The sequence below is a fragment of the Hypanus sabinus genome, chromosome 1, assembly GCF_030144855.1.
Source record: "Hypanus sabinus isolate sHypSab1 chromosome 1, sHypSab1.hap1, whole genome shotgun sequence".
NCBI classification, from domain to species: Eukaryota; Metazoa; Chordata; class Chondrichthyes; order Myliobatiformes; family Dasyatidae; genus Hypanus; species Hypanus sabinus.
In genome coordinates, this window is record NC_082706.1 from 177057871 (window position 1) to 177075424 (window position 17554).

The 17554-nt window shown below is 39.4% G+C and overlaps 1 protein-coding gene across 2 annotated transcripts in view; it reads right to left on the minus strand.

Moving 5' to 3' along the window:
- Nucleotides 1–17554, minus strand: part of pde7a (phosphodiesterase 7A) — a 134194-nt gene that overhangs the window by 44282 nt on the left and 72358 nt on the right. For both annotated transcript variants that reach the window (XM_059981988.1, XM_059981998.1), the window contains 3 exons: nucleotides 16996–17079; nucleotides 14078–14229; nucleotides 5609–5672 (listed from right to left, as the gene is read on the minus strand). In XM_059981988.1, coding sequence (XP_059837971.1) covers nucleotides 5609–5672; nucleotides 14078–14229; nucleotides 16996–17079 — 300 coding nt within the window. The remainder of the gene's footprint in view (nucleotides 1–5608; nucleotides 5673–14077; nucleotides 14230–16995; nucleotides 17080–17554) is intronic.

Consider the following 17554-nt stretch of genomic DNA (forward strand, 5'->3'; position numbering starts at 1 on the left):
AGCTGTGAGACCAAGTGGTAGCTGCTGCAACTTGCAGAAGATTGATAAATGTGCCACTAATGTACTACAGGCACTACATTACACAAGGAAAACCAAGAATACCATTGTGAACTTTGCAATGGAAAATCTTGATCTTTCAGAGACTTTTGCAATAAGTGTTAAGATCATCTACAATGCTGCATTAAAACTATTATAAAGACAATAAAGCAAAATCTAGGCCAATTAAAATACATTAAAGTTTAAAAAAATCAGCTGTCCCTATTGTAAAATCAAAATAACTTAAAATCTGAATGATAATAATTAACCAGTCCACAGCTAAATATATTGAAGCAAAATTTCTTAGCAAGACAGGCAGGCAGGCCTGCATTGCAAACCAAACTACATAAGGCAAGGTCTGCCATCTTGTGTGTTTGCAGGAAAACACTACATAGATTTCAAAAAAGTTCTATTCCAAAATGTTTATATTAAAATTAATATTTAGATAATAACTTATGTAGAAGAAAAAAAAAGTCAGGCAAGAATAGAAAAATCAAACTATTTATTTTAGTACATAGCTATGGCTAAAATCAGTGTAACTTAGTTCTAAATCTTGAATACTGTGCAAAATCCATTTTCTAGATCAGGCCTTTAGAAAATGCAGTTGAAAAACAAAGAAATGCAACTTGAACATTCTATTCATATATTTCCAGCACTTCTCCCACACTACATCAACAAATGCATCGACGCTGCTTCCTACAACCACGCTGAACTTGTTGACTTCATCCATTTTGCTTCCAACTTCCACCTTACCCTCAAATTTACCTAGTCCATTTCCGACATTCCCCCCCCCCCCCCCACACCCTTTCTCAATCTCTCTGTCTCAGTCTCTAGAGACAGCTTATCTACTGATATCTATTACAGACCCATGGACTCACAGCTATAGTGGCATGCAAAAGTTTGGGCACCCCTGGTCAAAATTTCTGTTGCTGTGACTAGTTAAGTGATTAGAAGATGAACTGATCTCCAAAAGTCATAAAGTTAAAGATGAAACATTCTTTCCAACATTTTAAGCAAGATTAGCGTAATTTTTTTGTTTTGTACAATTTTAGAGTGGGGGAAAAAAAGGAAAGGAGAACCATGCAAAAGTTTGGGTACCCCAAGAGATTTGAGCTCTCAGATAACTCTTACCAAGGTCTCAGACCTTAATTAGCTTGTAGGGCTATGGCTTGTTCACAGTCATCGTTAAGAAAGACCAGGTGATGCAAATTCCAAAGCCATGGGCTCCTCTAAACAGCTGCCTAGCACTCTGAAAATTAAAATAAATGATTCACACAAAACATGAGAAGGATAAAACAAGATAGCAAGGCATCTTCAGGTAGCCATTTCCTTAGTTTGTAATGTAATTAAGAAATGGCAGTTAATAGGAACGGTGGAGGTCAAGTTGAGGTCTGGAAGACCAAGAAAACTTTCCGAGAGAACTGCTCGTAGGATTGCTAGAAAGTCAAATCAATACCCCCATTTGACTGCAAATGACCTTCAGGAAGATTGAGCAGACTCTGGAGTGGTTCTACTGTGCAGCGACACCTGCACAAATATGACCTTCATGGAAGAGTCGCTAGAAAAAACTTTTCCTGTATCCCCACCACAAAATTCAGCACCAGAAGTTTGCAAAGGAATATCTAAACAAGCCTGATGCATTTTGGAAACAAATCCTGTGGACTGAAGAAGTTAAAATAGAACTTTATGGCTGCAATGAGCAGACGTATGTTTGCAGAAAAAAAGAGTGCAGAATTTCTTGAAAAGAACCCATCTCCAACTGTTAAGCACCAGGGTGGATCGATCATTCTTTGGGCTTGTGCTGCAGCCAGTGGCATGGGGAACATTTCACTGGTAGAGGGAAGAATGAATTCAATTAAACACCAGCAAATTCTGGAAGGAAACTTCACACCATCTGTAAAAAAGCTGAAGATGAAAAGAGGATAACTTCTACAACAGGATAATGATCCTAAAATCCACAATGGACTACCTCAAGAGGCGCCAGCTGAAGGTTTTGCCATGGCCTTCACAGTCCCCTGACCTAAACATCATCGAAAATCTGTGGATAGACCCCAAAAGAGCAGTGTATGCAAGACGGCCCAAGAATCTCACAGAATTAGAAGCCTTTTGCAAGGAAGAATGGGCAAAAATCCTCTAAACAAGAATTGAAAGACTCTTAGCTGGCTACAGAAAGCGTCTACAAGCTGTGATACTTGCCAAAGGGGGTGTTACTAAGTACTGACCATGCAGGATGCCCAAACTTTGGCTTCGGGCCCTTTTCCTTTTTTGTTATTTTGAAACTACTGTAAAAGATGGAAATAAAAAAGTAATCTTGCTTAAAATATTAAAGAAATGTGTCATCTTTAACTTTAAGTCTTTTGGACATCAGGTCATCTTTTACTCGCTTAGCTCTTCACAGTAACAGAAATTTTGACTGGGGTGCCCAAACTTTTGCATGCCACTGTACCTGGACTATACCTCCTCCCACCCCATTATGTGTAAAAACACCATCCCCTTCTCCCAGTTTCTCCGTCTCTGCCACATCTGCTCTCAGGATGAGGCTTTTCGTTCCAGAACAAAGGAGATGTCCTCATTCAAATAAAGTGCCTTCACTTCCTCCACCATTAATGCTGCCCTCAACTGCATCTCTTCCATTTCTCACATGTCTGCTCTCACCCTATCCTCCCACCACCCTACCAGGGATAGGGTTCCTCTTGTCCTCACCTACCACCCCACCAGCCTCCACTTCCAGCATACAATTCTCCGCAACTTCCACCATCTCCAACGGGATCCCACCGCCAAGCACATCTTCCCGCCCCCCCTCCACAACTTTCTGCTTTCCACAGGGATCTCTCTCTATGCGACTCCCTTGCCCATTCATCCCTTTACACTGATTACACTGATCTCTCTCCTGGCACTTATCCTTGCAATTGGAAAAAGTGATACATCTGCCCTACATCACCTCCTTCACTACCATTCAGGGCGCTAAACAGCCCTTCCAGGTGAGGCGACACTTCACCTGTAAGTCTGTTGGGGTCATATTATTGGGGTTATATACTGCGACAAGTGCTCCCAGTGTATTCAGAGAGACCTGACATAGATTGGGAGACTGCTTCACTGAGCACCTACGCTCCATCTGCCAGAAAAAGTGGCATCTCCCAGTTGTCACCCATTTTAATTCCACTTGCCATTCCCATATGTCTATCCATGTCCTCCTCCACTGTCGTGATGACACCACACTCAGGTTGGAGGAACAACATCTTATATTCAGTCTGGGTAGCCTCCAACCTGATGGCATGAACATCTATGTCTCAAACTTCTAAAACTACCACCTCTCCTTCACCAGTCCCCATCCCCTTTTCCCTCTCTCACCTCATCTCCTTGCCTGCCATCACTTCCATCACCTCCCTCTGTGTCTCCTCCCCTTTTTCTTTCTACCATGGCCTTCTGTCTTCTTCTATCAGACTTCCCCTTCCCCAACACTGCATCTCTTTCACCAATCTACTTCCCAGCAATTTATTTCATCTCTCCCCCCTTCAGATTTCACTTATTACCTTGTTTTACTTTCCTTGACCCCCCCCCCCACCTTTTAAATCTACTCCTCAGCTTTTTTTTCCCCAGTCCTGCCGAAGGGTCTCGGCCTGAAACGTCAACTGTACTCCGTTCCATAGATGCTGCCTGGCCCGTTGAGTTCCTCCAGCATTTTCTGTAGACTGCTTGGATTTCCAGCATCTGCAAATTTTCTTGTTTTCCGTTCAGATATTAGTTTTGTTTGTATTCAATTCAATCATCACAAATGTTCTGTATAAATTTACCTTTCTCCCCTAAAATGCAAGACCAAAGTGCATATGACTGAACTTTAGACACCAATTAAACAGCAACATACAGTACCAAAGAACACTGAGCAAACAAGGAATCCAATAGTTCCCCTTGCACATCACGTTTTATTTTATATGTACAGCCAATGTTAGTTATCCAATAGAAGTCTCATCACTGCAGCAAATTACTACTTTGAAAAGTTCAGACTACCAAAGATTTAAAGAAAAACATGTTAGTGTTGAGTACTTGTGGAAAAGAGAATAAGTCAAGGAATATTGGAGTCAACAGCAAGCTCCACCACAGAATTGCTGTCCATTGCTATATATAGTTAATTTCATATAGGTTTCAATATGTACATTTAATGTCAGAAATGTATACAACATACATCCTGAAATTCTTTTTCAGGATGAAAAGAATGAATAACAATTAAATGTTAGAACCCAAAGCCCCCAACCTGCTCCCTCCTCCCACGCACAAGCAGCAGCAAGGCAATGAGCCCCCATCAGCAAAAAAACATCAGCACCCTCACCAAGCACTCAAGTGTGAAGCAAAGCATCAATAAAGATAGACTTGCAGTATCCCAAAGGCTACTCGTTTACCCAGTAATTCGACATATCACAGGCCCTCTCTCTCTATTCCAAGTACATTGTAATTAGCTTTCAACAATAGTTGTTATTCAATTCTTTATGACATCATAGCCCAGATTTCCCACCCAAAATGATAAAAGCTAAATAAAATGCCATAAACATATAGGTACAATATGCAATCTGTGCATTCAAGGAACATTTTTTCCCATGAACCTTGAAAGTTGCAGAATGCCATGTTGTAATTTCAAAGATCTTAATCCATTAAAGCTAAAATAAATAGATTTAATCCAATACAAATAACTTTCAGTTTCATCTCACCATTTCATAATTATATTATTTACATTAAATGATTATTGACCACCATCATAACATGTTTAACTAGACAAAATGACATCGCAAAAATTTGAATAAAAGGTTAGGAACCATCGTTCTACAGAGTCAACTTTGACTGCAGATAATGCAATTGAAAAATGCAGTTAAAGGAAATTGCCCAGAAGAAATAGTTTTGCCATGCACATCCATGGTCAGAATAGAAATTTGCATGATAGCTTCTGGGTGCTACAATTCACCTTTCAATAGAATTATACCCCTAGTACATGCTCTGTAATGAAAAGTGATCTGCACATTTACTCATGGAAGATGTATTACAAATTCAAGTCTACTGGTTTTGTTCTGGACGATCTATGCTGTTACCTTGGGGAAAGCTGAATCTGAGATCACAGCTATTAATTTAGCTACTTATGTATTGATCTGTGCACATGACTGAAGAGAAGAGGTGGAGAGGCTGGGACAGATTTTTCTTCAATTTTCTGAATTCTGTACTTATTACAGAATTTTGGGGAATATGTTATGGAATATGCTTAATATGCATGCTTGTTTTAGTAGGCTTTGAATCAAGACATAAATCCCTTAATTGATCCTTCTATGCTTAAAATGAAATGACAAATTAGCTGTGGATCCTTGGCCTAACTAGTTATAGGTGCACATACATTGTCACAAACAACTTCTTTAACCCCTTTCTGGTCTGATCTTTAGGGAAAAAAACTCTATAGTGGAAATATTATATATATCAAGATCTAGCCACCAAGAATTAATTCATCTTTAAACTAAATATATCAAATAAGTTCTGATTTGTCAGATTTGAAGACTGACATAATTTTCATGAAGAGCAAAATCACTTAACTCACCATTTGTCAATCTGTCAAAAAGAAAGATGTCAAAATTCCAACCTCCATCCTTTTCCAGCATACACTGAAAGTACAAAATTAATAATCCTCAGAAAGTCTTTAAAATCTGAAATTCATTTTTAAAGAACAGCTTAATTCTTTATCATTACAGTAAGTGCCCACTTTGAGGTTTTTCCATCCACCACTAGGAAATACTGGATAAGACAGGACAGAGAGTTGGAACATTGATGGGTGGAGGCTACAGAGTTGTTCGTACAGTGAAAATGTGATCCAAAGATCATTAGGTGGGTGTTTGTTTGGAGAAGGCTATAAATCATTAGCATACACAGTTGACAAGAATGATGGAAAGATACAACTCTTATTCTACATGCATCTACCATGTGGAAATTTTGTCTATTCAGAATGATGAACAGTGAATGGGTAAATGCAAGCAGTCTTTCTCCATGGAGATCTGATGGGACCATAACCAGAGGTCATGGGTTAAGGGTGAAGGGTGAAAAGTTTAATGGGAACATGAGGGGAAATTTCTTCACTCAGAGGGTCATGATCGTGTGAATGAGCTGCTAGCACAAGTGATGCATGCAACCTCATTTTCAATGTTTAAGAGAAATTTAGATAGGAACATAGATGGTAGGGGTATGGAAGGCTATGGTGCAGCTGCAGATCGATGGGAGTAGGCAATTTAAATGGTTTGGCACATACTAGATGAGCCGAAGGGCCTGTTTCTGTGCTGTACTTTTCTATACAAGGAGACAGTGAACTTGCAATGTAATTTCATCTTTATAGGCAAAATCATTGATAATTCACAAGGTTTTAGACTAAGTAAATATAACAGCTACCAATGGGTCACCGCTCAACTTCAATTTCCTAAGAAAAAAAACCCCAATTGTCAAAAGGGCAAAATTAATGTGGCTTACTTCTACAAAACTTCAAAAAGGGAAAAACTGCATTGCCATAACTGCTAATCATATGTCCTAGTGGCAAATAGTCAGTTTCAAATAAATAATTTCTTAAAGTGGTGACTGAATGGATTAAGATTCATTATTTGCTTTAATGCCCTAAAGCTAAGGATGCAAAGTTGTTAGCCAAGTTTCCTGCACTGATCATTATTCAATAAACTCAAATTCATGTACAAAACATAAAACAATCTTATGCAATTACGTTATGGATAGAGAGAAGTCTCAAAAGTGGTTTATAAAAATATTGAAGAGAGGCAACAATACATTGTACAACATCCACTGTTAGGAATGAATTAGTAACATATGGAAGCAGGAGACATTGCAAACTAATGAGCATAAAGATGCGTAGTTATTTCCCTACAAGCAAGACTACAAAATTCAGCTGAGTAGTAGGCATTGCTGCCTCAAATCCCTGTCCTGCAGGGTGCTAAAATAGTTCATTTTGAATCAGTATTTTAAAGTACAAACAATGATGCTTCAGGTTGTGGTGAACTACATATACCTGTCTGGACACGCCCCTCCGCTGACTGTTCCTGTGGCTCCTCCCACAGACCCCTGTATAAAGGCTGTTGGAGGCACTGCTCCTCCCTCAGTCTCCAGGATGTTGTGTGGTGGTCTCTTGCTACTAATCGTGGTCTCTTGCAGCTAATAAAAGCCTATCGTTCGCCTCCCGTCTCCGAAAGTTATTGATGGTGCATCAAAGGTAATCCGCTGGACTAGAGATCATTTCCTTTTTTGGTAATTTTTTTTTAAGTTCCTCATCAAACAAGCATTTCCCTAAGATGTATTTCAGACATTGTGCATATATATCATATAATCATATACATCACAAATATCCACAAAGTATTTATCTGAGGTATACAATTATAGAAAAGAGTGGAAAGAAAAAACAAGCAAAAGTAAAAAACTATGTACAAGTAGGGAGTGATCTTATTTACAACATATTCATTGATTTGTGAGAATAAAATCAGGCATATGAGGCATTATGTAGTTAAACCATTTTTCCCCAGTATGAATCAAATTGTTCCAGCTTATGATTGACAGATGCTGTTATCTTCTCCATTTTGTAAATGTCCCTTGTGATTTCCATCCATGTAGTGAAATGAGGGTGTGGAATAGCAGGGTAGGCATTCTTGATGGTGGTGCAACAGTGGTCCGGTGTGTTGTTTTCTCTGGTATTACAAGAGATCTGTTGGTGGTAATAGCTTAGTAATTTTTTCAGACTAGCCTGGTTAAAATCCCCCAAAACGATGGTGAAGGCGATAGGGTGCACTGCTTCACGCAGGTTGATCCCATTGCTCATATCATCTAAAGCCTGACTGACATTGGCCTGAGGTGGAATGTATACTGCTATCAAAATGACCCCAGAAATCCCACGGTAGGTAAAAAAGACGGCACTTTACTGCTAGATATTCCAGGTCTGGTGAGCAGAATTTAGACAGCACTGATAGATTTCTGCACCAAGGAGAGATGATTATGAGGCATACGCCTCAACATCTGTTTTTGAGAGAGACTATAGATCTATCCCGATAGCGTATAGTAAACACGTCGATCTGAATCACTGCATCTGGTACAGAAGGGGTTAACCAGGATTCCATGAAACGAAGGACACACACGGTCCAAATGTCCCTCTTATTCAGCACCTTAGTTCTGAGATCATCGATTTTCCTCACCAGAGACTGAACATTTGCCAGCAAGATAGTTGGTATTGGGAGCCTACAACCTTGTTTCCTCAAGCACACTTGTGTCCCTGACCTGCAACCATGTTTCCTACGTGGGATCTGGCAAGGAGTCTGTCCACAGTCAGCATTGTTCCCATCAGTTTTAAGCAGCAATAGTTCGTTTAAACACATTAAGACATCTTATTGGACTGTACTGACCTTGGAAGCAGTTGTGCTTTTTAAGCTGTTTCAGGCTGAAATGAGAATATTCAATTGTATCCATTGAGAGCTCTGCTGCTACACGAGTCGCCCCTAGGCACCCCAGAAATGACTCTAGGTCTGTACCAGAAACCAGGTATGACTTGCGGAGGGCTATTTCAAGGGCGAAGAGACAATTTCGAATGAGGTTGGAGGCGACATCGGATGTACAACAACTCTGGTAGGGTTTGCAAGACAATACTTCCTACCAAGTGAAACCCATTAGCATGAATGGCAGTGATGCTTCACTACCAGATGAACTCATTGCCTCTATGCCACTTTGAAAGGGAGAACACAACTACAGCTCTAAAGATCCCTGCTGCACCTAATGACCTGGTGATCTCTGTCTCAGAGGCCGATGTTAGACTGTCTTTAAAGAGAGTGAACCCTCGCAAGGCAGAAGGTCCCGATGGAGTACCTGGTAAGGTCTCTGAAAACCTGTGCCAACCAACTGGTGGGAGGATTCAAGGACATTTTCAACCTCTCACTGCTACGGGTGGAAGTTCCCACCTGCTTCGAAAAGGCAACAATTATACCAGTGCTAAAGAAGAATAACGTGAGCTGCCTTAATGACTATCACCTGGCAGCACACACATCTACAGTGACAAAATGCTTTTGTGAGGTTGGTCATGACTAAACTGAACTCCTGCCTCAGCAAGGACTTAAAACCACAGCAATTTGCCTATTGTCACAATAGGTCAACGGCATTCACAATCTCAATGGCTCTTCACACAGCTTTAGGCTACCTGGACAACACAAACACCTACGTCAGGATGCTGCTCGTCAACTATAGCTCAGCATTTAATACAGGTGTGTCCCCCTTTACAAAGGTAGAGCATTCTTATGAAACCTTTCTTAAGCCAAGATGGCATAAAGCGAAGAACCATTAATTTATATGGGGGAAATCTTCATAAAAGCGAAAATCCTCTTTGTAATGCGAAGACAGGTTACTAATGGAGGTCTTTTGTAAAAGTGAAGTAGCGTAAAGCGAACATTTGTAAAGCGGGGGACACCTGTACCATCATTCCCACAATCCTGATCAAGAAGTTACAGAACCTGGGCCTCTGCACCACCCTCTGCAATTGGATCCTTGACTTCCTAACTGGAAGACCACAGTCTGTGCAGATTGGTGGTAACATCTCCTCCTCGCTGATGATCCACACTAATGTACCTCAGGGGTGTGTGCTTAGCCCACTGCTCTACTCTCTCTATACCCATGACTGTGTGGCTAGGCATAGCTCAAATACCATCTACAAATTTGCTGATGATACAGCCATCGCTGGTAGAATCTCAGATGGTGACAACAGGGCGTACAGGAGTGAGATATGCCAACTAGTGGATTGGTGTTGCAGCAACAACCTGGCACTAGACATCAGTAGAACGAAACAGCTGATTGTGGACTTCAGGAAGGGCAAGATAAAGGAACACATACCAATCCTCATAGAGGGATCAGAAGTGGAGAGAATAAGCACTTTCAAGTTCTTGGGTGTCAAGATTTCTGAGGACCTAATATGGAACCAACATATCGATGCAGTTATAAAGAAGGCAAGACAGTGATTATACTTCATTAGGAGTTGGAAGAAATTTGGTATGTCAACAAATATACTCAAAAATTTCTGAAGGTGTACCATGGAGAGCAATCTGACAGGCTACATCACTATCACTGTCTGGTATGGCGGGGGGGGCGGGGGGGGGGGGGTGGTTACAGCACAGGACCAGAAGAAGCTGCAGAGGGTTGTAAAGTTAGTTGGCTCCATCTTGGGTACTAGCCTACAAAGTACACAGGACATCTTCAAGGAGTGGTGTCTCAGAAATGCAGCATCCATTATTAAGGAACTCCAGCACCCAGGGCATGCCATTTTCTCACTGTTACCATCAGGTAGGAGGTATAGAAGCCTGAAGGCACACATTCAGGAACAATTTCTTCACCTCTGCCATCCGATTCCTAAATGGACATTGAACTCTTAAACACTACTTCACTTTTTTTTAAAAAATGTATATATTATTTGTTTTTGCACAATTTTTAATCTATTCAATATACGTATATAGTAATTTATTTATTACTCTTTTTTCTTCTATATTATGTATTGCTTTGAACTGCTGCTGCTAAGTTAAATTTCATGGCACATATCGGTGATAACAAACGTGATTCTGATTATGATCCTAAATCCGAAGATGTACAAAGTAGCTATGATGAGATTGTCTGCCTTTGACATCAAATCAAGATCGAATCAAGGGTACCTTCAAGGAGCTCTGGCAAAACCAGTAAACAAAAATTACAGAAAACCTAATCTACAAAACCTCTCCTTGTAACTCAGACTAGCCCACACTACAGATCCAGGCAATATCCTGATAAAATGTTCTGCATTCTTTCTAGTTTAAAAATCTGCCTTCCTCTCCCACAGTGACCAAACTGCATACAGTTCTACACATCAGACTTCACCAATATCTTGTATAATTGCACCACAACTTCCCCACTCCTATATTCAGTGCCCAAACCAATGAAAGCCAGTATGCCAAACACCTCCTTCACAACCCTATCTACCTGTTACACCATGCATTTATACTCCTAGACCTCTCTGTTCCAGGACACTTCCCAAGACCCTACTGTATTAGTCCTACCCTGGTTTGATCTCCTAAAATGCAACAATTGCATTGAAAGCAATTTTCCAATCCCTAGTCCACGTAGCTACCTGACCAGAATCAGCATTAGGATTAATATCACTGGCATACATCATGAAAGTTGATGTGATGTGCTAGCAGTACACTGCAATATGTAATTAATAGGAACTAAATTTACAACAAGTCTATCTATTAATAAAGTTAAATTAGTGCAAAAAGAAATTAAAAAATAGTGAGGCAGTGTATGGGTTCAATGTCCATTCAGAAATCTGATGGTGGGAGGATAGAAGCTGTTCTTTAATCACTGAGTGTGTGCCTTCAGACTCCTCTACCTCCTCCTCCCTGATGGTAGCAATAAGAGGGCATGTACTGGGTGGTACGGGTACTTTATAATGGATATCACATTTTGAGGCATCCCTCCTTGAAGGTGTCCTGTATGCTGGGGAGGCTAGTGGCCATGATGGAACTGACTGAGTTTTCAACTTTCTGCAGCTATTTCAATCCTGTGCATGTCCAGCACACAACAACAACCCCCCCGCCCCATACCATGCAGTGATACAGCCAATTAAAATGCTCTCCACAGTACTGATGCACCATCAATAACTCACTCTGAGATGTAAAGGCGAGATATCGGCTATTATTGACTGGAAGAAGGAACCAGCAGTGAGTGACCACCATACTACATCCTGGAGACTGAGAGGCCGGGCCCAGGCTCTGATCGCCTTTATACAGGGGTCTGTGGGAGGAGCCACAGGAGCAGTCAGCAGGGGGCGTGTCCAGACAGGCACACGTAGTTCACCACAAGTACACCTGTAGAAATTTGTGTCTTTGATGACATACCAAATCTCCTCAAACTCCTAATGAAATATAGCTGCTGTTGTGCCTTCTTTGTAATTGCATTGATATGTTGGGCCCAGAATGGATCCTTAGAGATGTTGACACCCAGGAACTCCTGGTAATTTTTCATAATCTTCTACAATTCCAATACCAGCTGTTTTAGCATCATGTGCAAACTTCCTAATCATCTTGTATATTTACATCCAGATTACTTATATAGATTACCAACATCCCAGCACACCACTAGACACAGGCCTCCAGAAATAACCCTTGACTATCACTCTCTGCTGTTTAGCACTTTGCTTATAGTGAACTTAATCAGTTATTCCACTCCCCCCCCCCCCAATTTTGGTGGCATGCCAAATGCAGATTCTACTTTTAAGCTAATGTGTAAAGTTTATGCTATGTATTTTGTAACTGTAGGTGTTAAATGGAATGACAATGTATCTTCATTTTCACTATGTCTGATACTTAGCCAGGTTGTGGTCCATCAAAGTAACAGGTTTGGCTTAGTCACACATCTCAAACCCTGCAATTTATTTATGACAGCTACTTAATTTGCCTCTGATCCATTTCAACTAAACTGAATAAAAGTATGTAAATTTTGAAAGGCATGGTTAAGAGGATCCCTAGCAAATGTAAAAAAAATTAGTAGGTCAAACAGCGAAGTACAGAAAGGAAAATTAAGTGATGATTTTAATTAGGTGATTAGCTCTGAACACTTAATTGATGTGCAACATTATCCTTGCTTCATTTTCCATGAATGCCACATGACTATTTCCAATATTTGTTTCTCAGATTTCCATCCGTGCAGTATTTTACTTTTGTTGAGAAGGTTGAATTAAAAATCTTCAATAATCTTGCATAAGAAGAGCCTAAAAAAGAATTGCACAAAAAACTGCAAACTACCCTCAAATTTCAGATAGGTTCAGAGGTTTCCTTTTACAGAGGCTTTGTAATTACTTCTAAGTGTCTTCTTCAGAATAACCAAGATGTTAAAAACGATAAAAAGTTGAAAGCCCTAAATTCTATGTTTGAACTGGTTCACAGCTTTCTTCTTGAAGGAAGTATATTTCATCCAAAATGTCACGTGTACCAGCAGCTAATTTCCTTGTTATTCCGGTTGGGAACCAGTGGTTAAATTTATCCCTAATATTCAACTGCATAGGTGACTTCGCTTTGCATATGACGCAAATTTGCACATTAACTGTATGGAACTACAACAGTCATATGCAAAGCTGAATAACTAAGACAACCAAAGGTGCCTACCAATAATATTATGCATGCCAGATTGGGCACAGGAACGGGCACTCCATTTCCCCAACATTTGACTGGATATCGTGTCAATCAAAACCCACTTCGGGGAGACCATCCCCATCTCCTACCTACATTGTTACTTTCCAAACCTATCCCAAATAACAGATAATATAATTGAAATCTGATCCACTGTTGCAAAATTGAATGTGTCATTGATTTTCAATGGTTCATGTTAAAGTTTATCCCTTTGAAGAATATCCAAGTGACCTTGCTTCCTTCCATTGAAGCCTCTGTTGGAGGTTAAGCCAATACTGATTCGTAGCCTAGTATTAAACTTCCAGAGCTGTAACTGCATCAAAACGTGCACTGCATTGACACCACTGCTGTGGGCTCAACATTGATCATGTATAGGAATGTCACTTGCAAGGAAATGTTTGGTTCAAAGTTGCATTATGCTCTTTTCATACTGGGAAAGGTTGATTGCAATGGCGCATAAAAACAAATAAATGCAGTTGAATTTCTAGACCACAACCAAATTTAAACACTGCATACTTCAATATCTGACGTTTCCCCCATACTGTTACGATTACACAGGAGCCAAGTCCTTTCCAGTACTGTCTTAAACTGGCTACCTGTCAGAATTCCCTACCAATAATCTGTAGCTGACCAATGAAGAGAAATTTGTATTAAGAATCACACTCCAACTCTATTACCATAACTAAAGGGGATTTCAAAATAGTGATTTTTTTAAACAAATAAATTTACATGATTATAAACATTTCTAAAATTCTAACCATCAAATATTTTTAATTCCAAGGAAAAAAAACATTATAACATGACTGATCATTGATAATGAATTAACATTTCAAACTCACCATGGCTTGCCCACTATAATTATCATCCAGAATGCAGAGAGAATCCACAGAAGGAATACCACGAAATAAATGACCTGATCGAAAATACCTTTGAAAACTTAACAACCTTTTTATCTTCCTTCCTGAAGCCAACTCTCCAGTTTCTGGTGGTACTTCCAAAAAAAAAGTGCATAACAAAGATTAATACATATATAACTTATGATGTATCACAGTACTACCTTATATTGATTTTAGTAATAATCAAATGTTGGGTTCATTAGATTATGCTGATGTCACCTTAATTTACTAAGACCATAAATTGCCTTTAAAATATTGCAGATCCCACGATTATCACAAATTTCATAGCCCTTTACATTACATTAGTATCATTCCCCTCAGACTAATACTATGGATTGCAGAAGGCAGCTTCAAATGTTCTGGACCAGCCATACTCTCTCAAAAATCATAGACTGCCTAGTAATTCAACTACCCTCTAATAAAGGTGAAAAACAACTATTCTGGTTTTTGTTCCACAACATTAAAACTTCAATCAAACAAAACAACATCTTGCACTCTTTGTATTTACAAATGAGGCTTAACCCTCCACTCCCAAAGGCAAGTTCAGAATATAAATCAAATGCATAATTACCGTACACTGCTTTTCACTTTCATACCTCAAAGTATCTGTTTTGAAATTATCTGTATGGTTAGCTTGCAAAAGTTTTTCACTGTATGTGAGAATACCAAACCAATACCTGCACCAAGACAAAAGCTGAGCAGCTGGCAGCAAGATATCAAATCACTCTTTTTGTCATAGTAATTATGTGACTGGATGGACCAGATAAATTTCTAGGCAGTGGTGACTCCAGTTATTGGGGAGCAGAATTTCTTGTTAAATATCAAGAAATACCATTGAATATCAAGTAAGATGGGTTGACTCTCTTTTATGAGATGGCCATTATCTGGCTATCATCTGACAGATTTTAATTTTATTGTTTTCATTGAGCCATAATACAGAATAGGCATTTCGAGCCATGCTGCCCAGTAATCCCGCAATTTAACCTGAGCCTAATTACAGGAGAATGACCAACCTACCAACCAGTACATCCTTAGACAGTGGGATGAAAACGATGGGAGTCACGGGGAGAACATACAAGCTCCTTATTGGCAGTAGCGGGAATTGAACTGAGCTCACTGTACAGTAAAGCATTGTGCTAACCACAATGCTACTGTGCCACCCCAAATACACCATAATATACTCTTCATCAATTCACATCCAAACCTGGAACAAATCTTGCTACTTATAGGTGTATCAATAGAAATGCAATCATCAGACAACATCCTCACTTCTGAAATCATAAAAAGAACAGATGTCTCAGGTCACTATCATTAAGAACTTCAGCAATATCCAGGAAATGAGACGTTTAGAGTCCTTAAAGGAGGTTTGACTAGATTTCCTCCCCATGTTTTAGATTTCTTCGATGCCACACTAAATCAAAGTCATGTTGATGTCCATGGTAGTTCCTCTGAACTACCTGTGCTGACACATCACTTTGAAGCATGCCTCATGCTTTCTCCTGTCAGGCACTTCTTAAGACCTCATTTTACCAGTCATGGTAATTTGGATTACAGCAGTAGAATGAAAAATAAGCCAATCTCCTAAAGGCTGCCACATTTTGATCTGCTACATTTGTTCTGAATCCATTCCACTGAGCATGGTGTCAGTGCGAAAGATGTGATGTAGACGTCCTCAATATCTTCACAAGAATGTGGGGGCAATTTTTCCAGCTAAACAGATTTATCAGCTAACAAAGGGTACCAAGAGGTAATAAGAGGCAGATGGAGATCAACCCTGATAAGTGTGAAGTGGTTCATCTCGGTAGGTCAAATTTGAAGACAGAATATAATATTAATGGTAAGATTCTTGGCAATGTGGAGGATCAGCAAGATCTTGGGAGTCCTTGTCCATAGGACACTCAAAGCTGCTGCACAAGTTGACAGGGTTGTTAAGAAGGCATATGGTGGGTTGGCCTTCTTCAACTGTGGGATTGAGTTCAAGAGCCATAAGGTAATGTTACAGCTATACAAGACCTTAGTTAGATCCCACTTGGAGTACTGTGTTCAGCTCTGGTCACCTCACTACAAGGATGCTGCCTGGATTGGAAAGAAAACTTGGTCAAATTCCCAAATGATGGAAGAAGCCGGCAACTGATGAGAACAAGACTGGAGGAAGTTTAATACTTCATTCCTGGATTCAATAACTTAATGGGCTCTTAATTCTAGAAAATACAATCATACAATCATCCAGATCTCTATGTGAAAATGAATCTAAACCTCTCAAGCTACCTTTTTTTACTCTTGCTCACTTTGCAAGCACTGCCATCCTTTTTTCCTCAACATAATTTTGCATATACCTTGTAACCATCATCAATGTTGAACCCTTTGAAGTAATCTAACTTTGCCATAGCTATGTAGCTAAAGACAGAAGAAAAAGTAGAGAAATCGTAGTTAAGTTCTGATTTGCTGAGTAAGTGGGTAATGCAATAGTTCAACAGATTGCATTCTTCAGTATTATTCCTTATCATAATGAGCTTCTCCCAGTGGTCGTTGATGACAACAGAGAATGAGGCAGAAAGTAGTAATGAAAACGATAGTTGGGAACAAAGAAAATAATTGATATTTTTGCATTGAAATAAACCTGAAGAATACAAATACTTTGGTCCTGAGTGCTGCTACCTAATTGATACTTTCATTGAACTAGAAGAAACCTTAACACAGCAAAATGCAACTCTGCACCAATTTTCTAACACACTTCTTGTACTTCAGCATTTCAAGCTTCCTTTTAATTACAAATAGAAGTACACAGTTATTCAAGTTCTTGCAATTAAGTTAGATTATTCATAAATAAATCTTAACAAAAGCTCAAATAACATTCTTACAGTGCAAAAGGCGAAAATCAATGTAAGGATGTGAGTCTCTTCTTTCAGGTTGAAACCCTGCCCGGCTTCTCACCCTTACATCCCCTGCAAAAAAAAAAGAGAAATATTTTGTATGATTTAAGCACTTTCATGAATTAATAGTGATGCAGATGGAATCATACCTAGCATGGGGCATAACTATTTGAAGAGCAGAAAGCAAGAAAAGACAACTAAGCAAAGGACTACAAGTGTTTAAAAATAAATAACAGATTAAATGCAACTTATTAGAAGAATATGTCATAAATGCATCTTTTAATGGAAAATTCAAGTTGCTTGTTTTGTCATACTACATTGAGGAGTTTTCTATTGTTGAAGGAATTTCAATATCCTTTCCAGTAGCTAATTAATGCCTTTGCATCTTTATGGAATAATGCCCAAGAAATAATGTGGAATTTTAATTATTACTAACTGGCTCCCCCTGAACCCTAACTCTCAATTTTGAAACAATTACTTTGAAGCACAGGTCTACCCACTATCTTAATTATATTACTATTATGCTGACTATCTTTCCTTGATGCTT